We start from the raw sequence: 23,541 nt of genomic DNA on the forward strand, positions 1-23,541 counted from the left end.
CGCCTGACCCGCCTGGCCCCGCCCACTACCGCTGAGCCTTGCCCCACCCTTTCAGGGTTCCCAAATCAGGTCCGTCTTTCTGCTCCTTCCCTAGCGGGTCGCACCCCACCCAGGACCCTCCCCCGCCCCAGGCTTCTTAGTCTTTTTTTCTCCTCCGGTGAAGCTTCCTGCACACCCGGAAGCAGATCGCGCGGGGAACCGGTCACAGCGCTGCGCGTCAGTTTCCGTCTACCTGGACTAAACATTTGCTTCGCCGGGTCTACGTGAATCCAGCATGCACTTGGCGGTCTTCCCTTGTCCATACCCATTTCCTGGGGATCGCTACCTACCTTAAAATACCAGCAACAGCCCCTTCGCCCCAAGTAAGTCTGATAATTGCTTTCCTTTCGGTTTAAAAATCTCTCTGCGGCTGTTCCTTGCTCTCTGCCTTTCTGCCTTAGGACCACGTAGACAACCCCACTCAGGTCGTATTCCTGCTTAAAACCCTTACTGACCTCTGCTTCGGCCCTGCACCAAGTCGAGCCCTCACTCAGGAGGTGGATTCTCACTCGTCGCGACCCCCGAGTTCCTTCCTCGTCAGCCCCTGGAGGGGAGCGCCCGCTGTCCGGCTCCTGAAGGAGCCGCTTCTCCTCCCAGGTCCTGGGAATCTGCAGAACCTCCCTGTCCTGAGACACCGTACCCCAGCGCCACCTAGTATTCTCCTCACGCCGGGTCCTTCCGCTCCCCAGGCTTCCCCTTCACAGCCACTGCTTTTCCTGATCCCCCCGTTGGGGCAGGTGACCTGAGTCTGTCTTGTGACACCCAGTGTTCTTCCTTCCCAAATTTTAGTCCACTGGAAAATGTGCTGTTCCGGGAGGTGGGCATCTTATTCTTCCCCTTTCCTACTGAATGTGTGGGTGAGAGGGATCAGGAGAGGAAAAGACAGGGAACGACGAAGCAAAAGGAAAAACCGAAGAGAATGAGGGAGACCCATAAATACACGGCAAAATGGATGATAATTTAGGGATCTGCAGAGAGACAGCAAGAGTGAAAGAGAACGAATGGAGAAAGAAGCAGGGGGAGAAAAGCACATAGAGACATTTAGAAAAAAAGGGGGACCTTTAGAGAGATGAAGGGCAGCAAAATAGAGTGGGGCGGCAAAGGAGGAGGCACTGCAGACAGACAGTGGGGAGAAGGTAAAAGAGTTGGAAGCGCAGCCGACAGAACTACGTGGTGCTGGAACTGAAAGAGAGGGCAGTGGGTGACAAGCAGAGTAGAGAGAGAGCCGCAGCAAGGAGGAAGCCTAGGAAGTTGGTGCTAGAGAGTGGGAACAAAGGAGCTGTAACAGGTAAAAGGGAGTTTTAACAAGGAGAGCAGAGAGGGAGCTTAGATGGGGAAAAAGAGGCAGAAATACATGGAGATTGGGGACAATCAGAAAGATTGGGGAGGAATAGTTCCAAGAGGTGAAGTAAGTTGCCGAGTATTGGGCAGAACAAACATGAAAGAGGAGAAGAACAGAAAAGGGGAGGAAAGATGCAGCATGCGAGAGGGAAACACGTAGTAGTGAAGAAAGTGGGAGAGGACCCTATCCAGATGAGTGATGAGTTGATTGGATATGGATGGTGGTTGTAATATTCTGATTTGTGACTTTATACTCTAAAATTTTTTCCTTTAAATTGTAATCATGAGGATGAAAATTACCACTCTTTTCTGTAAGTCTTGTGCATTTTGTATTTATTTCTATCAAAAGATACTTGGAATTTCTGTTTAGCCAGAGGGCATTTAAATTCAGTCATTTGTGGTAACTCTTTTCTTCCCTGGGATAGAGGATAGAGTGAATGGGAAATGGGGCAATAAATGACTGTCACTCTCACTACAAGGTATGTCTTTTTTTTTTTTTTCTTTTCTGAAACAGGGTCTTGCTCTGTCAGACTAGAGTACAGTGCCATGATCTCTGCTCACTGCAGCCTCAATCGCCCAGTCCTTGTGCCTCAGCCTTTCAGAGTGCTGTGATTACAGATGGGAAGCCACCACATCAGGCCTACAAGGTATGTATGTCTTTATAGGAGTATTGAGAGTCTTATTTTTTTGTAATGGATTTTCTTTTTTCTTTTTTCTTTTTTTTTTTTTTTTGAGATGGAGTTTCACTCTTGTTGCCCAGGCTGGAGTGCAAGGGAGCCATCTCGGCTCACTGCAGTCTCTGCCTCCCAGGTTCAAGCAATTCTCCTACCTCAGCCTCCCAAGTACCTGGGATTACAGGTATGTGCCACCATGCCTGGCTAATTTTGTATTTTTAGTAGAGACGGAGTTTCTCCATGTTGGTCAGGCTGGTCTCAAACTCCCAAACTCAGGTGATCCGCTGGCCTCGGCCTCCTAAAGTGCTGGGATTACAGGCATGAGCCACTGCGCCCAGCCTACTTTTTTATTTGTAGTTCCTTTATTTATTTATTTTTTGAGATGGAGTCCCGCTGTGTTGCCCAGGCTGGAGTGCAGTGGCACGATCTTGGCTCACTGCAACCTCCGCCTCCCCGGTTCATGCCATTTTCCTGCCTCAGCCTCCCGAGTAGCTGGGACTACAGGCACTTGCCACCATGCCCAGCTAATTTTTGTATTTTTAGTAGAGACGGGGTTTCACTATGTTGTCCAGGATGCTCTCAAACTCCTGACCTCAGTTGATCCGCCCGCCTCTGCCTCCTAAAATGCTGGGATTACAGGCGTGAGCCACCATGCCAGGCCACTTGGTCTTTGTTTAGGAATTTATTATCCTTGCATCCCCCTGGTGCAGTGGGCTGTCTCTCCACATGCTGAGGTCTTTCCTGTGGGCACGGTTGTAGCACAGAAAGGAATGTGTTGTTTCCAAGCATTAAACGACAGATTTTTCACTTTCAGATTTGACTTGTAAAGAAGTAATTATACTGACTCAGAGAGCAGCCCAGAAGAGGAAGAAGAGGAAAGAAAAGGAGTCAGGGATGGCTCTTACACAGGTAAAATGATATTCTTAGTGGATCATTCTGTCTCCTTCCTTTTTGAAATGTGACGCATTGGAGTTGCGAATCATCTCTGAGTCTGAAGCATCCTACCTGACGTGTTTAATGCCATTCACCCATGCCTTCCCTCAGTTTCTCTCATCTCACTTAGATTCTATCTCACTGAGACCCAGTGACTTGGGAAGAGGCTTTGCTGGGCATGGTCCTGGGAGCGGCTCACACCCAGACATGGATGGAGACAGGGTATGGGCCCTGCAGTGTCAGAGCTGTTGGCAGCAGAGATCGTTTAGAGGCCAAATTAGGATGCAGTCAGCTCTCTGTAGACCAGAAGTAGAGAAGCTACATGCGGAAGGCACATATTAATGTGCACAACACCTCATCAATTCTGGAAAAGAGGCCTGTCAGGGGAGATCTTTTCTGCCTAATTTTATACTACATTTGAAGCTGTATGAATGAGTCACTGTTTCTAACTTCAAAATCTTAATGACTGGGAATGGAATGGACAGTTAGATACACGCATCATTGATAAAGGGTATTTTATTTTATCTTTTTTTTTTTTTTGAGACGGAGTTTCATTCTTATTGCCCAGGCTGGAGTGCAATGGTGCGATCTCGGCTCACTGCAACCTTCACTTCCCTGGTTCAAGTGATTCTCGTGCCTCAGCCTCCTGAGTAGCTGGGATTACAGGCACGCGCCACCACGACTGACTAATTTTTGTATTTTTAGTAGAGATAGCGTTTCACCATGTTGGTCAGGCTGGTCTTGAACTCCCGACCTCAGGTGATCCGCCTACCTTGGCCTCCCAAAATGCTGGGATTACAGGCATGAGCCACCGTGTCCGGCCTATCATTGATTTTAAAATATAAAATCAACCTGAATGTCAGATTCATTTAGCCATTGTCAGCATATCCATCCTACAGAGACTGTGGTGTTCATGCTGGGACTCCTAGTAGCAGTTGTTTTATCTAAAAAGGTTATAATTTTGCTCAGATGTAGGAGCAGAACTTCTTTGTTATTAGAGAAGATGGAGCCAAATTCTCTCATTCCACCAATTATTACTGAACATCATATTTCTTTTATTTTAAATATCGCATAATGTATTTATTTGCAGCAAAATCCAAGCAGAGATGCAGTTTAGGCATTAAGAAGGTGGCATAACATGAAGACGACAGGAAAATAATATTTTATTATGTATGTAATTCATGCTATGTTAGATTTTAACTGTTCTTGTCAAAAAAAAAAAAAAAGGGTACTGGGCCAGGCACAGTGGCTCATGCCTGTAATCCCAGCACTTTGGGAGGCTGAGGCAGGTGGATCAAGAGGTCAGGAGTTTAAGACCAGGCTGGCCAAGATGGGGAAACCCTGTCTCTACTAAAAATACAAAAATTAGCCAGGCATGGTGGCAGGCGCCTGTAATCCCAGCTACTTGGGAGGCTGAGGCAGAGAATTGCTTGAACCCCGGGGGCAGAGGTTGCAGTGAGTGGAGATCACACCACTGCACTCCAGCCTCAGCGACAAAGCGACACTCTGTCTCAAAAAAAAAAAAAAAAGGGTACCTGTGAGATGATGGATATGTTAATTTGTTAAACTATAGTGACTTTTTTACTATCTGTACTGTAATATCATGTTGTATACCTCACACACACCATAAAATTTATGAGCAAACGTAAAACATGGGATATCAAGGAAACATTTCAGTTTTATGCTAAAAAAAAACTTATAATCTAAAAAAAGGATATTGACTAGGCGCAGTGGCTCATGCCTGTAATCTCAGCACTTTGGAAGGCCAAGGCAGGCGGATCACGAGGTCATGAGTTAGAGACCAGCCTGGCCAACCCCATCTCTGCTAAAAATGCAAAAATTAGCTCAGCGTGGTGGCGCATGCCTGTAGTTCCACCTACTTGGGAGGCTGAGGCAGGAGAATCCCTTGAACTCAGGAGGCAGAGGTTGTAGTGAGCTGAGATCGCGCCATTGCACTCCAACATGGGCGACAGAGCTAGATTCTGTCTCCAAAAAAAATAAATAAAATAAAAAGAAAAAAAGAACATTAAGGCATATATATTCCAAAAATTTAACTACAGACTATGAAATGGCTCCTAGAATGCAGAAAAAAAAATTGCACAATGAATGAAGATTATTTTATTTTGATTTGTACAAGATAATGAAATGGAAATACAGAGAGTTGTCATTTTCCCTAGGTCTTCAAAATCTACGAGAAACATAGTAGCAGGTTTTGTTTAAATGAGTGGGAAATCTGATGTGATGGTGGTGGGAGAGGGCCCCTTTGCAGCTCAGGGTAGTGGGGAATCTTGCCAGATCTAGCAAAGCAGGAAATGCACCATCCTGGAGGAAGTGATCACTCTTTCAAGTGCCCAACCTGGGGAAACCCAGTTTCCTTTCCCTATCACATCATCCACCATCCCTCATGTTTCCGTGGGGAGCTGCTGTGGTAAGTTCTGTGGCAAGAGTCAGTGAGAGGTGTCGAGTTGCATTTACCCGTCGTCATGAGATTTCAGAAAACAATTCTTCAGTGAATGTTCTGCTGTGAAATTTTATTTTGCAGGTTTTGAAGTGTATATATTTTTATGTTAATAAATACTAATAGTTTGTTTTGCATCCTCTTTGGAGCAATCCCTAAATGAAGACGTAGGGTCTTTTACCATTTTTCGCCTTTTTACTGTTTTTCTTTTTGCTTTTTTACCGTTTTTCTTTCACTGTTTTACAAAGAATGTCACCGTGGCTGCCTGTATGCATGCTATCTTCTCCACAGATGTCTGAAGTTTCCTCTGGGTTGGGCAGTTTAAAGAGTGAGTACCTCATGGCCGGGCGCGGTGGCTCAAGCCTGTAATCCCAGCACTTTGGGAGGCCGAGACGGGCGGATCACGAGGTCAGGAGATCAAGACCATCCTGGCTAACCCGGTGAAACCCCGTCTCTACTAAAAAAATACAAAAATCTAGCCGGGCGAGGTGGCGGGCGCCTGTAGTCCCAGCTACTCGGGAGTCTCGAGGCAGGAGAATGGCGTGAACCCGGGAGGCGGAGCTTGCAGTGAGCTGAGATCCGGCCACTGCACTCCAGCCTGGGCGACAGAGCGAAACTCCGCCTCAAAAAAAAAAAAAAAAAAAAAAAAAAAAAAAAAAAAAAAAAAAAAAAAAAAAGAGTGAGTACCTCTTTTAAGATGGCATACCACAAAAGCAAAAATAAATAAATGTTTGCTTTATGTTTTTCTGAAGGCCTGGCTCACAGTGTGATTATAAAATACTATGTTTCTTTTAGATCTAAGGTTTTCTTGCTGACATTTTCTTTGCGTGAATCTTATTTTTTGGTGATGAAGTCTGGCTCCGTTGCCCAGGCTGCAGTGCAGTGGCATGATCTGGGTTGACTGCAACCTCCGCCTCCCAGGTTTAAGGGATCCTCCTGCCTCAGCTTTCTGAGCAGCTGGGACTATAGGCACTCACCACCACACCCAGCTAATTTTTTTGTATTTTTAGGAGAGAGGAGGTTTCACCATGTTGACCACTCAGACTCTTGACCTCAAGTGATCTGCTTGCCTTAGCCTCCAGAAGTGCTGGGATTACAGGCATGAGACATGGAACCCAGCCTTTGATTATATTATGCCTTTCAGTAAAGCTTGTTTGTTTACTTACAGTTAAGTAATGTTAGATATAGTCACATTATTTATTGGACTCCCAGAATACATATGTTCGTGGTGCTTGATGATTTGCCATGAGCCCCTTATGCTCTCTTCATTTTGCTTTGTTTTTTATAGTTTTTGTTTCTCTCCCTGTCAAAATCCCCTTTGAGTTCACCACTTCCTTCTTCTGCCTAAGTCAGCTCTGTTGAACTCATCTAGTGACTATTTCAACTCAGTTACTCTATTTTTAGCTTTAGTCTGTCTTTCTCTCTCTCTCTCTCTCTGTCTCTCTCTCCCTCCCTCACTCCCTCCTTCCTTCCTTCTTTCTTTCTCTCTTTCTCTCTCTCTTTTTTTTTTTTTTGGAGACAGAGTTTCACTCTTGTTGTCCAGGCTGGAGTGCGACGGCGTAGTCTTGGCTCACCACAATCTCCGCCTCCCAGGTTCAAGTGATTCTCCTACCTCAGTCTCCTGAGTAGCTGGGATTACAAGCACGCACCACCACGCCTGGCTAATTTTTTGTATTTTTAGTAGAAACTGGATTTCACCATGTTAGACAGGCTGGTCCCAAACTACTGACCTCAGGTAATTTGCCCTCCTCTGCTCCCCAAAGTGCTAGGATTATAGGCATGAGCCAGTGTACCCGTCCATTTCTCTGTTTCTTTCTCACTTTTTCTTTCCTTCTTTTTCCTCCCTCCCTCCCTCCCTCCCTCCCTCCCTTCCTTCCTTCTTTTTATTTTCTTTTTTTGTGGCAGGGTTTCACTTTATTGCCCAAGCTGGAGTTCAGTAGAATGATCCATCGAAAACAGCTACAACAACAACAACACACACAGAATGATAATTTTCTGACGGGATTGTGCCCTCTCTGGGCCTTTGCTTGTCATCTCCTAGTTGAAGAGGTTTGCTGGTTTCTACTCAGAAGCTCCCCTGTTATCTGTCTGTGCTATTGAAGATTCTGGTGCTGCAGTCAGCTATGGTACTAGATCTTACCTAGTGTCTTTATGTGTTACTGCACACACTGGTTTATGTCAATCATCTTTTTTTGCAGTGGCCCCTAACCTTTCATCCTGTTCCTTTCAGTGATTATATTCAGGCAAGACAGAAACGAGTTGATATGGCTTTAGTTGTGTCTCCACCCAAATCTCATCTTGAATTTTTAGTACAGACTGGGTTTTACCATGTTGGCCAGGATGGTTTCGATCTTTCGACCTTGTGATCCGCCTACCTCAACCTCCCAAAGTGCTGGGATTACAGGAGTGAACCACTGCACCTGGGCTGTGGAAAACAGAATTTAAGAGTGATGAACTAAGATGTTTGGTAGAAACACTCTCAAAGCAAATTGTTCAGGTTGCTGCATGGCTTCTCTGAACTGTTTATAGGAAAATGGGAGGAGAGAGAAATGAATGAAAAACAATTTGTTTTCAAAGCCCAATGTAAAGATTTGGAAAATTCTCAGCCTGGCCATGTAAAGAATTAAAAGTGTATTTAGGAGAGAAAACCAAGAGGGGTGTAGCCGAGTGGCCTTGGACAAGGAGATTAGTATGGATAGAAGTAAGCCAGGACCTGATTATTGAGACAATGGGAGAATAATCCCAAAGGCATTTTAGAGATCTTTGAGACTGCTGTGCCCATTGTAGGTTCAGAGTGCCAGGGCCTTGAGGGCAGAATAGTTTCAAGGGAGTGGTCCGGGGTGCCCTTTGGACATGGGAACTCCAATACCTCAGATCTGTGATCTCTGTATTTCAGAGCAGAGGTCCTTAGCTACCCCATCTGTGGCTGATGTGGGACCAGGTGCAGACCAGCCACCACTCCAGAGGGCACACACTGTTGGGAGCCAAAAAGGCCAAAGGGATCGTGATCAACTCAGCATTCCACTGGAGGCTATATGATCAAGTAGCAAACTGTTTATCATGAATGCAGGATGTGAGCAAACTCACGACTGCGCCTGCCACCAAGTTTGCTGAGGGCCATCACTCCCTGGCGCTGGGCTCCTTGAAGTTATCTCTGGGAAATCTAGTGCTTATTGGTCGAATGATGCAGTCTTGCAAGCCTGCTGTGATCCAAAGGACTGACTGACAGTTACCGACAATCTCCCCCCCTTTTGGTTATCTCTTTGACCTAATAAATTTGGAGGGCTGAAAAAGCTCAGGGCCTTTGTCCACTAGAGGCAAGGTGCCCCCGACCCCTTCTTCCAAATATACTCTTTTGTCTTTGTCTTTTGTTCCCGTGTTTGCCCCTTTTGTTCAGTCCACCAGGGATCGAGGTCGGTTACAACACACAAACTGTAAACCTTGGCAATATGAACACAGTGGTAACTAAAAGTGTGCAGAGGGCATGAGATGTGGACTCATGGCTACTTCCATCTAGATTTCAAAGAATGCCTCAGAGATCCTTGGAGCCTAGGCATAGAAATGCCGTAGGAGTGAGGCTGTCCCTGGAAGTCCCTACTAGGGCAATGCTCAGTTCTAGCTGTGGAGGCAGGGCCAACTTCAGAGTCCCTGTTAGGATAAGGTCCAGTAAAGCCCTGGGAGCAGGGCCACCGATGAGACCCCAAAACTGTAGAGTCACCGGTATGTGATTCCAGCTCAGGAGAGCTGCAAGCACTGTGAGAACGTCCATGTGGGGTGATCCCAACAAAACCAGTGAGACAGGGATCCCCAGGATGTTGGGACCCAACCTCTACTCCAGGATGTCTAGAACGTGGGACATGGAGTCAGAGATTATTGTCAAGCCTTAATATTTAATGTATGTGCCCTGTTGGGTTTCAGCCTCACATGGGAACAGCTACCCCTTGTTTCCTGTTTCTCTCTTTTGGAATTGAAATATCTAACCTGTGTCTGCCCCACCATTGTATTTTGGAAGCACATAACTCATTTGATTTCATAGGTTCACAACTAGAGAGCAGTTTGCCTTTGGATGAAATGCACGTTTGAGTCTCACCCATATCTGATTTAGATTATAGTTAGGTACAACTCTAGACTATAGGCTTTTGAATTGGTTGTAGAAATAAGGCTTTGGGAGCCATTGGGATAGAATGTATTTTGTCTGTGAGAAATACATTAATTTTGGGGGCCAGGGGTGGAATGCTATGGTCTGAGTTTTTTTTTCCTCCTCCACAATTCATGTTGAAACTTAATCCCCAGGGCCCAATCTTTAAATATTATGAGGCATGACCTTTAGGAGGAGATTGGGTCACGAGAAGTCGGCCTTTATCAATGGGTATGGTGTTCTTGTCAATGATGTATCAAAAGGCTTATTCTACGGAGTTCACTACTTTTTGGCCCTTCTGTCCCTTCTGTCATGTGGGGGACACAGCATTCGTCCCCTACGAAGCAACAAGACCATCTTGGAAGCAGGGATCATCCCTCACCAGACATCAGTCCTGCTGGCACCTTGATCTTGGATTTCCCAGCCAGCAGAATCATGAGAAACACATTTCTGTTGTTCATATATTACCCAGTCTGTTTTACTCGGTACAGCAGCACAGAGAGACTAGGACATACTGTCACCGTAATTTAACTGTTTGTTTCTTTTGATTCAAGACTCATTCTCAGACATCTGGGTTCAGATGCCTGCTTTGCCATTTTTAGGTTGTTGACGTAGGTGACTTTTTAGCATTTTCTGTGACATAGTTGTCTCGTAGTAACATGGGAAAAAAATCTCTCTATCTATCTATTATGTTGTTATTTGAATTAGAACATGTAAAGCATTTGGAGTAATGCCCAGCACATGGGGAGTGTTCCAAAACTGTAGTCATTGCTGTTGCTCTGGTCATCACAGATTTTAGTTTCTGACCTTTCTTTAAAGCTGCTATGGACATTGTCATCTCGAAGACACAACTCTTTTTTTTTTTTTTTTTTTTTTGAGCTCGGCTCGCTGCAAGCTCCGCCTCCCGGGTTCACGCCATTCTCCTGCCTCAGCCTCTTGAGTAGCTGGGACTACAGGCGCCTGCCACCACGCGCGGCTAGTTTTTTGTATTTTTTATTAGTAGAGATGGGGTTTCACCGTGTTAGCCAGGATGGTCTCGATCACCTGACCTCGTGATCCGCCCGTCTCGGCCTCCCAAAGTGCTGGGATTACAGGCTTGAGCCACCGCGCCCGGCCACAACTCTTATACTAGCTCATCTGGACACTCAGTTGATATATTGAACATAATATCTAACACTTATACACATAACCACTTATTCATTTCTTTGTGTATTTCTTGCATTGTATACAAAAATGAGAAGTGTACACTGATGTACAGGATATAATCTCCTGTTGAATTTTATAACAAGCTAAAATTAGGGACACATGACTTTCTCACAGATGCCCTGCGTGGATATGTGAAAACACACACTTCAATCAAATTGATGTGACAGTTCTCTCCTCTTCTCATTTTATGTATAGATAAGAGCTCTCCCATTGCTCCTTGTTGAAATGTGTTTTTCTTTTCAGGGACCTTTGACATTCAGAGATGTAGCCATAGAATTCTCTCAGGAGGAGTGGAAATCCCTGGACCCTGTGCAGAAAGCTTTGTACTGGGATGTGATGTTGGAGAACTACAGGAACCTGGTCTTCCTGGGTAAGCATAATTTTGCTCTAGAAGTTAAGATCTGCCCTTGTGCATTTTTGTGTTTTCTCTCTTGGGAGCCCCATCCATCATTTGACTGAAACTGAAGCCTTGTTGACTCACAGATAAAAAACTTCATAATGCTGCATCTGGACTTTCACTTCCCATATCATCACACTACCTCCTTTTTGAATATCTTCCCTTGTTGTCCTGTGCCCATAGTATAATTCCCATATTTAAATATTAGTATAATGCTACCTTTTTTTTTTTTTAATGGAGACAGAGTCTAGCTTTGTCACCTGTAGGGACTAGTCCCACAGGGTCGGTGGGTTTTTCTCCCCATGTGCAGAGACGAGAGATCGTAGAAATAAAGACACAAGACAAAGAGATAAAAGAAAAGACAGCTGGGCCCAGGGGCCCACTACCACCAAGACGCAGAGACCCGTAGTGGCCCCGAATGCCAGGCTGTGCTGTTGTTTATTGGATACAAGACAAGGGGGCAGGGTAAGGAGTGTGAGCCATCTCCAATGATAGGTAAGGTCACATGGGTCACGTGTCCGCTGGACAGTGGGCCCTTCCCTGTCTGGCAGCCGAGGCAGAGAGAGAGAGAGAGAGACAGGAGACAGCTTACGCCATTATTTCTGATATATAGTCTCTATATATTAGAGACTTTTAGTACTTTCACTAATTTTGCTACTGCTATCTAGAAGGCAGAGCCAGGTATACAGGATGGAACATGAAAGTGGACCAGGAGGGTGACCACTGAAGCACAGCATCACAGGGAGACGGTTAGGCCTCCAGATAACTGCGGGCGGGCCTGACTGATGTCAAGCCCTCCACAAGAGGTAGTGGAGTAGAGTCTTCTCTAAACTCCTCTGGGGAAAGGTAGCAGGTGTTTTTCCTTGGCACTGATGCTACTACTAGGCCACAGTCCTCTTGGCAATGGGCGTCTTCCCAGACGCTGGCGTTACCGCTAGACCAAGGAGCCCTGTAGTGGCCCTGTCAGGGTGTGACAGAAGGCTCACACTCTTGTCTTCTGGTCACTTCTCACCATGTCCCTTCAGCTCCTATCTCTATATGGCCTGGCTTTTCCTAGGTTATGATTGTAGAGCGAAGATTATTATAATATTTGAATAAAGAGTAATTACTACAAACTAATGATTAGTGATACTTATATATAATCATATCTGTGATCTATATCTAGTGTAACTCTTGTTATTTTATATATTTTATTATACTGAAACAGCTCGTGCCCTCGGTCTCTTGCCTCAGCACCTGGGTGACTTGCCGCCCACAGTCACCCAGGCTAGAGTGTAGTGGCATGAACTTAGCTCACTGCAGCCTCCGCCTCCCGAGTTCAAGCAATTCTCCTACCTCAGCCTCCTGAGTAGCTGGGACTACAGGCTCACACCACCACGACCGGCTAATTTTTTGTATTTTAGTAGTGGTGGGGTTTCACCATGTTGCCCAGGATGGTCTCGAACTCATGAGCTCAGCAGTCTGCCCACCTTGGCCTCCCAAATTGCTAGGATTACAGATGTGAGTCACTGCGCTACTTCTAAATAAGTCTCTCTGTTTTCTTCCAAAGTCAGAATTTTAACTATTCTTTAGGCAAGTATATACCCACAGCTCTGCAAGCACAAACCCTGCTGCCCCATGCACATAACTCTTTGCCCTCCCTTCATGCCCTTCCTCCTCCCTTCCTCTTCTGAACATATTACTTTGGTCCAGATGGACTACCCAGTCACTTACTAGCGTATTAATTTTACACTCCCATTATTGCAGAACTTCCTCACCTTCCACGCTACACTCAGCATGTAAGGGATGACGCCTACTCATGCACTTGACAACTTTCTGAGAACACTGCCTACGTCAATATGTGCAGGGGATGATGACTCAGATACCTTTATTCATGAAAGATGACTGAATAATGTTTTGGCAACACACCTTGGCTCTTGAAGTATTTCTGTTTTTTTTCTTTTTTTGAGATGGAGTCTTGCTCTGTCGCCCAGGCTGGGGTGCAGTGGCACGATCTCGGCTCACTGCAAGCTCCGCCTGCCGGGTTCACGCCATTCTCCTGCCTCAGCCTCCTGAGTAGCTAGGAATACAGGCGCTCACCACTACACCTGGCTAATTTTTTGTATATTTAGTAGAGACGGAGTTTCACCGTGTTAGCCAGGATGGTCTTGATCCCCTGACCTCGTGATCCACCCACCTCGGCCTCCCAAAGTGCGGGGATTACAGGTGTGAACCACCGCGACCGGCCAGCTCTTGAAGTATTTCTTTCCACACTCTTGGTATTTGGGTGACCAGTTATCTGCACTGCCTATTTGGCCAGTTTTATTTAAAAACATGTTTGATACTGGAAACCCAGGTTCACGTCTTACTTTCTTTGTAATTTGGGTGTATATACATAAATCCTGTGGGCAGACTTACTGTCCTTATTTGTAAAATAGTGATAATTTATCTTAAGATTTTTTAAAACAAGTTAGTGCTGTTCGCTAGCTTGGAATATTGCATGTTTTACAGTAAAGACTCAGAAGTCTCTTTGTTTGATAAGGTATATCAACATTATTTCATGTTTATAATGAGACGGCATATTAGCTTTAACTTAGTGTGGCTAGGTATAGCAGATACCATAGATAGGGTGGTTTGAACAACAGAAATTCACTTTTCACAGATCTGGGTGATGAGCAGTCCACATGTCAGAGCCAATCACTTTGGTTCCTGGTGTGGGCCCTTTTCCTGGTGTATCATGGCTAACTCTTTCTGTGTCCTCACATGGCAGAAGGATTGTCATGCAAAAAGCAAAAGCTTTTTCACATCTATTCTAATTCCTATTCCATTACTGAAATTCTACCTACCATGCTGACCTAATTGCCTCCCAAAGTTTTCACACCTCCAAATAATATTACATGGAGGATTAGGACCCTAACATATGAGTTTTGGCAGACATAAGTCAATATAGCTGACTTGCATTGCTGGTTAGTGTTGCAAATGTCTATTTTTTTATGGAAATAGATAGTTTTTTGTTAGTTTGTTTTTCCGAGACAGAGTCTTGCTCTGTCACCCAGACTGGAATGCTGTGGCGCAGTCTCAGCTCACTACAACCTCTGCCTCCCGGGTTCAAGCAATTCTCCTACCTCAGCCTCCTGAGTAGCTGGGATTACAGGTACACACCACCATGCCCAGCTAATTTTTGTATTTTTAGTAGAGACAGGGTTTCATCATGTTGGCCAGGCTGGTCTCAAACTCCTTACCCCGTGATCCACCCACCTTGGCCTCCAAGAGCTGGGATTACAGGTGTGAGCCACCGCGCCCAGCCAGAAATAGGTAGTTTTAGAACAGGTTTAATACTTATATAATAAGTATTCAGAAAAATAACTTAGTTTTATAACTTCAAAAAATTCTTTCTCATTTTCCCAGTACTATTTTTGATTTATAATTTAGCTTGCCATTTACATAGATCATTAATTAGTTGAGCTTGTTGATATTTAGCTGTAATTTAACATTTATTTGTGCACAATAAATATGAAGTAAATATATATATAACTGTTTTTTCTTCTGAGAGAGTCATATGTTTGCTGTCAGTTGGTGTATGATTTGGGGGCATGGTGGAAAAATACTTCTTTTAGTGCTAATATATGTTTGCACAACATGAGTCTTTTGGTCACTGAATGTTTGAAACTAGACTTCCTTAAAATTAATTTGAATTACATGTGATTAGTGTTTCTTTACTGAAGAATTCTATTCCTTTTTTATTTGTAAAAATAGAAGATCACTGTGGTAAAGTTTGGTAACTGTCTAGTATAAACGTTACTTTTAGTGTAGTATGTTTTCAATATAAAATATTTATGAATAGTAGTTATTTAAAAACAAACAAACAAAAACAAATAATACTAGTTATTTTTAAAACCCATGTTCAGCCAGGTACAGTGGCTCACTCATGCCTGTAATCCCAGCACCTTGGGAGGCCGAGGTGGGCAGATCACGAGGTCAGGAGTTCGAGACCAGCCTGGCTAATATGGTGAAACCCCGTCTCTACTAAAAATACAAAACTTAGCCAGGTGTGGTGGCATGCACCTGTAGTGCCAGCTACTCAGGAGGCTGAGGCAGAAGAATAGCTCGAACCCAGGAGGTGGAAGTCGCAGTCAGTGAGCCAAGATTGTGCCACTCCGCTCCAGCCTGGGCAACAGAGCAAGACTCTGTCTCAAAAAAAAAAACCAAAAAAACAAAAAAACCAACAAAAAACCCCCATGTTCATTATATTTTGTAGGTATCCTTCCTAAATGTATGACCAAGGAATTACCACCAATAGGGAACAGTAATACAGGAGAAAAATTCCAAACAGTGATGCTGGAAAGACATGAATGTTATGATATTGAAAATTTTTACTTAAGGGAAATCCAGAAAAATCTACAGGACTTTGAGTTTCAATGGAAAGATGGTGAAATAAATAATAAAGAAGTGCCAGTGACCTATACAAACAATCTTACTGGTAAAAGAGGTCAACATAGTCAAGAGGATGTAGAAAACAAATGTATTGAAAATCAGCTTCCATTAAGCTTTCAGTCACATCTGACTGAACTGCAGAAATTTCAAACTGAAGGGAAAATTTATGAATGTAACCAATCTGAGAAGACAGTTAATAATGGTTCCCTAGTTTCACCACTTCAAATAATTCTTCCAAGTGTCCAAATCAACATTTCTAAAAAATATGGGAATGAGTTTTTGCAACTGTCATTACCCACCCAACTTGAGAAAACACACATTAGGGAAAAACCTTACATATGTAATGAGTGTGGCAAAGCCTTTAGAGTGTCTTCAAGTCTTATTAACCATCAGATGGTACATACTACAGAGAAACCTTACAAATGCAACGAATGTGGCAAAGCCTTTCATCGGGGCTCACTACTAACAATACATCAAATAGTCCACACAAGGGGGAAACCATGTCAATGTGATGTATGTGGCAAGATCTTCAGACAAAATTCTGATCTTGTAAATCACTGGAGAAGTCACACTGGAGAGAAACCATATAAATGTAATGAATGTGGCAAGTCCTTTAGTCAAAGTTACAACCTTGCAATACATCAAAGGATTCACACTGGAGAGAAACCTTACAAATGTAATGAGTGTGGGAAAACCTTCAAACAAGGCTCATGCCTCACTACACATCAGATAATCCATACAGGAGAGAAACCATATCAATGTGACATATGTGGCAAGGTCTTTAGGCAGAATTCAAATCTTGTAAATCACCAGAGAATCCACACTGGAGAGAAACCATACAAATGCAACATATGTGGAAAGTCCTTTAGTCAAAGTTCCAACCTGGCAACTCATCAGACAGTTCATAGTGGAAACAAACCTTACAAATGTAGCGAGTGTGGCAAAACCTTTAAACGGAGCTCAAGCCTCACTACACATCAGATAATCCATACAGGAGAGAAACCATATACGTGTGATGTATGTGACAAGGTCTTCAGTCAACGTTCACAACTTGCAAGGCACCAGAGAAGTCATACTGGAGAGAAACCCTACAAATGCAATGAATGTGGCAAGGTCTTCAGTCAGACTTCACATCTTGCGGGGCATCGGAGAATTCATACTGGAGAGAAACCTTACAAATGTGATAAATGTGGCAAAGCCTTTAAACAGGGCTCATTACTCACTCGACATAAGATAATTCATACCAGAGAGAAACGTTACCAATGCAGTGAATGTGGAAAGGTCTTTAGTGAAAATTCATGCCTTGTAAGACATTTAAGAATTCATACTGGGGAGCAACCTTACAAATGTAATGTGTGTGGCAAGGTCTTCAATTACAGTGGAAACCTTTCAATCCATAAGAGAATACACACGGGAGAGAAACCTTTCCAATGTAATGAATGTGGCACAGTCTTCAGGAACTACTCATGCCTAGCACGTCATCTAAGAATTCATACTGGGCAGAAACCTTACAAATGTAATGTGTGTGGCAAGGTCTTCAATGATAGTGGAAACCTTTCAAATCATAAGAGAATTCATACTGGAGAGAAGCCTTTTCAATGTAACGAATGTGGTAAGGTCTTCAGTTACTACTCATGCCTAGCACGTCATCGGAAAATTCATACCGGAGAGAAACCTTACAAATGTAATGATTGTGGCAAAGCCTATACTCAGCGTTCAAGCCTCACTAAACATCTGATAATTCATACTGGAGAGAAACCTTACAATTGTAATGAGTTTGGAGGGGCATTTATCCAAAGTTCAAAACTTTCAAGATATCACAGAAATCCTACTGGGGATAAACCACACAAATGTAGCCATTGTGGTAGAACTTTTAGTCATATAACAGGCCTGACGTACCATCAGAGAAGGCATACTGGAGAGATGCCATACAAATGTATTGAATGTGGCCAGGTCTTTAATTCCACTTCGAACCTTGCAAGGCATCGGAGAATTCATACTGGAGAGAAACCTTACAAATGTAATGAATGTGGCAAGGTCTTTCGTCATCAATCAACACTAGCCCGCCATCGGAGTATTCATACTGGAGAGAAACCTTACATGTGTAATGAGTGTGGCAGAGCCTTTAGAGTACGTTCAATTCTGGTTAATCATCAGAAAATGCACACCGGAGACAAACCTTACAAATGTAATGAATGTGGTAAAGCTTTTATTGAAAGGTCAAAGCTGGTGTACCATCAAAGAAATCACACTGGAGAGAAGCCATACAAATGTACTGAATGTGGCAAGGCCTTTGGACGGTTTTCTTGCCTCAACAAACACCAAATAATTCATTCTGGAGAAAAACCTTATAAATGTAATGAGTGTGGCAAATCTTTCATTAGTCGCTCAGGCCTCACTAAACATCAGACAAAACATATTGGAGAGAATCTTACAAAAAAACTCAATGTGGAAAGGCCTTTAGATGTTCTCCTAACTTCTGGGTTCAAATAATTCACATTTACTGATATAGCTTGTACATTTGACGCTTCTGTCTGAACTTCATGTGGAATTTTAATCCCCCATATTGGAGGTGAGGCCTGGTGGGAGATGACTGGATCACAGGAGTGAATTTCTCAAGAGTGGTTTAGCACCACCTGGTTTTTGCTCTTCTCGGGATAGTGAGTTCTGGTGAGATCTTGTTTTTTTGTTTGCTTGTTTTGTTTTTTTGAGACGAAGTCTCTCTCTGTCACCAGGCTGGAATGCAGTGGCGTGATCTCGGCTCACTGCAACCTCTGCCTCCCAGGTTCAAGTGATTATCCTGCCTCAGTTTCCCTGAGTAGCTGGTACTACATGTGCACACCACCACGCCTGACTAATTTTTGTATTTTTAGTAGAGACGGATTTTCACCATTTTTGCCAGGATGGTCTCAATTTCTTGACCTCATGATCTGTCTCCCTCGGCCTCCCAAAGTGCTGGGATTATAGGCGTGAGTTACCAAGCCCGGCTGAGATCTTGTTGGTTAAAAGTGTATGGCAGTTCAGGCATGGTGGCTCATGCCTGTAATCCCAGCATTTAGGGAGGTTGAAGCGGGCAGATCACTTGTGGCCAGGTGTTCAAGACCAGGCTGGTCAACATGGTGAAGCCTTGTCTCTACTGAAATACAAAACTTAGCCAGGCATGGTGATGCATGCCTGTAATCCCAGCTACTCAGGAGGCTGAAGCATGAGAATCGCTGGAACCCAGGAGACAGAGGTTGCAGTGAGCCAAGATCGTGCCAGTGCACTCCAGCCTGGGTGACAGCGAGACCCTGTCTCAAAAAAAAGAAAAGAAAAGAAAAAGTGTATGGAACCTCCGTCTCTCTTGTTCCTATTCTTGCCATGTGATATGCCCACTCCCCCTTTTCCTTCCACCATGATTTTAACATTCCTGAGGCTTCCTCAGAAGTTGAGCAGATGCCAGCACCATGTTTCCTGTAAAGCCTGCAGAACTGTGATTCAATTAAACTTCTTTATAAATTACCCAGCTTCAGGTATTTCTTTACAGCAATTCAAATATGGCCCAATACATTTACACATGCAGTAAACGTAGCTAAGTTTTAAGGTAGTGTTCACTACTCACTCGTCATAAGAATGTACATACTGGAAGGCTGGGTGCAGTGACTCTCACCTGTAATCCTAGCACTTTGGGAGGCTGAGGTGGGCAGATTGTCTGAGCTCAGGAGTGTGAGACCAGCCTGGGCAACAGAGTGAAACCCCGTCTCTACTAAAATACAAAAAATTAGCTAGGCATGGTGGTGTGTGCCCATAGTCCCAGCTACTTGGGAGTCTGAGGCAGGAGAATTGCTTGAACCTGGGAGGTGGAGGTTGCAGTGAGCCAAAATCACACCACTGCACTCCAGCCTGGGTGATACAGCAAGAGTCTGTCTCAAAAAAAAAAAAAAAAAAAAAAAAGGAAAAAAAGAATATACATATTGGAGAGAAATTACTGAAGCGCAGTATGTGTGGCAAGAATTCTATTCAAAGATCAAAACTTGTGGATCTATAGATAATTCAAAGTGCAGAGGTGCTTTACAAATGAGAAAAGTGTGGCAAAACCTTTACCAGAGTTCAATCACTACTGGACATAAGGGAGTTTATACTGATAGAGAATCTACATGTATGTGCCGGAGACTTTCCCCAGGCATCAGAACTCACTAGACATCAAAATATACAACTTTGAGAGGAACCACACAAATGTAATGTGTGTGGTAAGGCTTTTACCTGAACATCGAAATGGAAACCAGAGTGTTCATACTGAAGAGCTACCTTACAAATGTAACAAATGTAGTAAGACTTTTTAAAAAATCAAATGTTCGGCCAGGCATGCTGGCTCACGCCTGTAATCCCAGCACTTTGGGAGTCTGAGGCGGGTGGATCACGAGGTCAGGAGATCGAGACCATCCTGCCTTACATGGTGAAACCCCGTCTCTACTAAAAATATGAAAAATTAGCCGGGCAAGGTGGCAGGCGCCTATAGTCCCAGCTCCTCGGGGGGCTGAAGCTTTCTGTATGACAATGCTTTCTGTATGATTTTTATACCAAATAAACTGAATGTGTCTCTTTTGGACTTTAGGGAACTAATATCAAAAGATTAATGAGGACCCAATTTAAAATTTGACAAAAAATATTTGACAAACTTTAAAGTGCTTAGTATCACAAAATAGCATCACAGGTCATCGTAAAGTAAGTCCTTCATTTAACCAAAGTGATACACAAAGATTTCAAAAAAAGGCAAAAACCTTTATTTTTTGAGAGAGGACACTTAATTTCTCAAACAAGCCCTAATGAGAGCATAAGGCCAATTAAATTTGTTATTCAAAATTTTATAATCAATCTAAAATTTTAATCATCTTGCCCATAAGATATGATTTCCATAAGCCTTTTTACAACCGTTATAATCTTTATCAAGGAGTGGGTCAATACTCCAAGAAAACCTTGTTAATCTGACACAGAGGCTCATATGCTGGTCTTGCATCAGTGTGCCTTTGACATCAATGGTTAATTTGTAGAGAAACTGAACTTGTTTTATCTTTCCAGGTAAGCTCTTACAATTTCATGTGCCCACCTCTGCTGTAATAGCCCCTGGGCCTTGAGGAGTTGAATGGTTTTACTTTCTTGTCCTGTGTCTCATTAACACAGTTTATTTTGATTGGCATCTTCTATTAGGTCTGAAGATGAGGCTTTAACTGCTGTCAGTGTTTAAGATTTAGCAGGACTTGGTGTCCTTTTTAGACCCAGGTGTCAAAGCCCTGTAACTTAGTGACACAAGGACTTTAAAAGCACATACAGGCCAGGCATGGTGGCTGACACCTGTAATCCTAGCACTTTGGCAGGCCAAGGTGGGCAGATCACTTGAGGTGAGGAGTTTGCCACCAGCCTGGCTAACATGGCAAAACCTCATTTTTACTAAAAATGCAAAAAAATTATCCAGGCATGGTGGTGTGTGCCTGTAATTGCAGCTACTGAGGAGGCTGAGGCAGAAGAATCCCTTGAACCCATGAGACAAGGTTGCAGTGAGCCAAGATTATGCCACTACACTCCAGCTTGAGTGACAAAGTGAGAATGCCTTAAAAAAAAAAAAAAAAAAGCACATACAGAAAATTACATGGATGTAATAACCTTTATTTAAAAAATTTTTTTTAATCTCAGTTTTTTTCTAACCAAACCAAACTTAGTAATAATGACATAGGAATTATTTTGATAAAGTGTAAGATCTGTTCATTAGGCCAGTTATTGAAAGGCAAAAGAAAAGACCTTCTGCAGTGCAACTGCTGTTTCCTATGGGGAATATTATATTGAAAGGAAACTTTTCCTTTAGATCTCTAGGATAAACCATTTCGTTGTTGTTGGCATGAGGCCACAACAGTTAGAAACTAAAAGAAAAAAACTTACAGGAGCTGAAAATTAGTTGAAGGATAGAGTTATCATTTCAGGCCTTTTAAAAGAGGAAAGTTGCAAACTGCAAGACACAATAAAAGTTGTGTAAAAAAAATTATAATGTCTTGTAATTTACTAAGAGTAAAGCAATACCTTAGGAAAATTTTGTATTTTGATCCAATTATTTAGTCTGTAAGTGATTTTTTTAAAGATCAAAACCCAGTCACTAGAAATAACATTATAGTTTCCCTTAATTAATTAATTAATTAATTTATTTATTTTTTTTGAGACAGAGTCTCGCTCTGTGGCCCAGGCTGGAGTGCAGTGGCCAGATCTCAGCTCACTGCAAGCTCCGCCTCCGGGTTCATGCCGTTCTCCTGCCTCAGCCTCCCGAGGAGCTGGGACTACAGGCGCCCGCCACCTCGCCCGGCTAGTTTTTTGTATTTTTTAGTAGAGACGGGGTTTCACCGTGTTAGCCAGGATGGTCTCGATCTCCTGACCTCGTGATCCACCCGTTTCGGCCTCCCAAAGTGCTGGGATTACAGGCTTGAGCCACCGTGCCCGGCCCCTCCCCTTAATTTATATACAACTTGAAATATAAAAGGTTTTTTTCATAAATCCCCTTATTAATGACTTACATAGACCATTCATGACATGCTTGGGCACCCACCTCTTTACCTTGCTTCTGCTCCTACTCATTCCTCCCTTTATCCAAACTCTAATTCCTTCTGCTATTTTCCTGCCTCAATAGTATTTGGCAGGGATAAGTATGAAATTTCTTCATCGATAAGTGCAAACAAAAATGTATACTGGCAATTCTTAAGACGTTTCTAATATTATTTTACCAATACTTTTTTTTTTTTTTTTTTGGAAATAGAGTCTTGCCCTTTTGCCCAGGTTGGAGTTCTGTGGTGTGATCTCGGCTCACTGCAACCTCTGCCTCCCCTGCATTCAAGAGATTCTCCCACCTCAGCCTCCCGAGTAGCTGGGGTTACAGGTGCCCACCACCATGCCTGGTGAATTTTTGTAGTTTTAGTAGAGATGGGGTTTCACCATGTTGACCAGGCTGCTCTCAAACTCCTGACCTCAAGTGATCTGTCTGCCTCAGCCTCCCAAAGTGCTGGGATTACAGGCATGAGCCACCATACCTGGCCTATTTTACCAATACTTTTAAAGCTAACTTATTAAAGATTTTACTTAAGTCATGTGAACTTGAAACATTTTGGCATATTATTTAATTTATGAGTATTCTTTAAGCCAATTTGGTACCTTATGTCCAAAACACAACAAAATACGTGTACAAACACATTAGCACAAACATACATTCTCATATAACCAAAGATCATATAGCTTTTACTTCAGAACTCTAGCCATGAGATATTAGTAGAAACTCATTGGTTTTCAAAAAGAGTAACAAAAAGAAATGGCAAACAGTGGATTTTATCTCAGTAGAAAAGTAACAGTAGACTTCAAGCAGGCAGAAAATAAAGCAAAGAGATAAAGAACTTGGGGACTTTATAGTTGCAGGCCAACCTTTGGGCTCTGAGTTTTCCTTGATGTACTTGTGCACAAAAAGACCATGTAAGTTCATGTCACACAAACACTTGCAAGAAGAGGTGCCACAAAACCAAAAGAGTGCCTGAAAGGGAGGGGGTCATTCTTCTTGTTTTCTCCTCATTCTTAGATTATTTCATTCCCACTTTTTTTCTTTTTTCCTTAAAAGGAGAAACTGAGATGTGGCCTAGGGTTTTGTGGAGTGGGTCAAAGTGTGTGCTGCTTGCAAAGGAGATTCCACAGTGTGTTACCACTGAGTCACTGCCACCCTCCTATGTGTCTCAGTTTCTTCTCTGGAGGTCTAAGCACCTCCAGGAGGGCTCAAAGCACAAGTTACCAGCACCCATATGCGCTTCCTGGATTAATCTTTTTTAAACTAATTTTGTGGGGGTTCTCTGTAGAGCCACTACATGTCATGGTGAGTCGACTTCCCAGACACTCCTATGAGGCCCCCCCCGTCACCTAGGAGTGCCTATCAGCTACGAGGAGC

General features: G+C 43.3%; 1 protein-coding gene across 3 annotated transcripts; it reads left to right on the plus strand.

The window, feature by feature from the left end:
• Positions 1–41: 41 nt before the first annotated feature.
• On the plus strand, positions 42–20,197 carry ZNF836 (zinc finger protein 836). 3 transcript variants are annotated; one of them, XM_073016081.1, is made up of 6 exons: positions 42–362; positions 1,895–2,027; positions 2,141–2,238; positions 2,869–2,963; positions 11,033–11,159; positions 15,424–20,197. In XM_073016081.1, the coding sequence occupies exons 2-6, from the start codon at positions 1,999–2,001 to the stop codon at positions 18,090–18,092; spliced, it is 3,018 nt and encodes a 1,005-aa protein (XP_072872182.1). In that variant the 5' UTR covers positions 42–362; positions 1,895–1,998; the 3' UTR covers positions 18,093–20,197. The 3 variants fall into 3 exon arrangements, with proteins under 3 accessions (XP_072872182.1, XP_072872183.1, XP_007996043.3); XM_073016082.1 differs by having other exon boundaries at positions 2,191–2,238; XM_007997852.3 differs by lacking the exon at positions 2,141–2,238.
• Positions 20,198–23,541: the final 3,344 nt, after the last annotated feature.

Source organism: Chlorocebus sabaeus, chromosome 6, assembly GCF_047675955.1.
Source record: "Chlorocebus sabaeus isolate Y175 chromosome 6, mChlSab1.0.hap1, whole genome shotgun sequence".
Classification (NCBI taxonomy): domain Eukaryota; kingdom Metazoa; phylum Chordata; class Mammalia; order Primates; family Cercopithecidae; genus Chlorocebus; species Chlorocebus sabaeus.

Coding starts and splice junctions, on each gene's coding strand:
- ZNF836 (XM_073016081.1), top strand. CDS start 1,999: ATGGGAAGCCACCACATCAGGCCTACAAG. Junction 2,028..2,140: donor CACCACATCAGGCCTACAAG/GTATGTATGTCT, acceptor CTTGTTGCCCAG/GCTGGAGTGCAAGGGAGCCA. Junction 2,239..2,868: donor CCAAGTACCTGGGATTACAG/GTATGTGCCACC, acceptor TTTCACTTTCAG/ATTTGACTTGTAAAGAAGTA.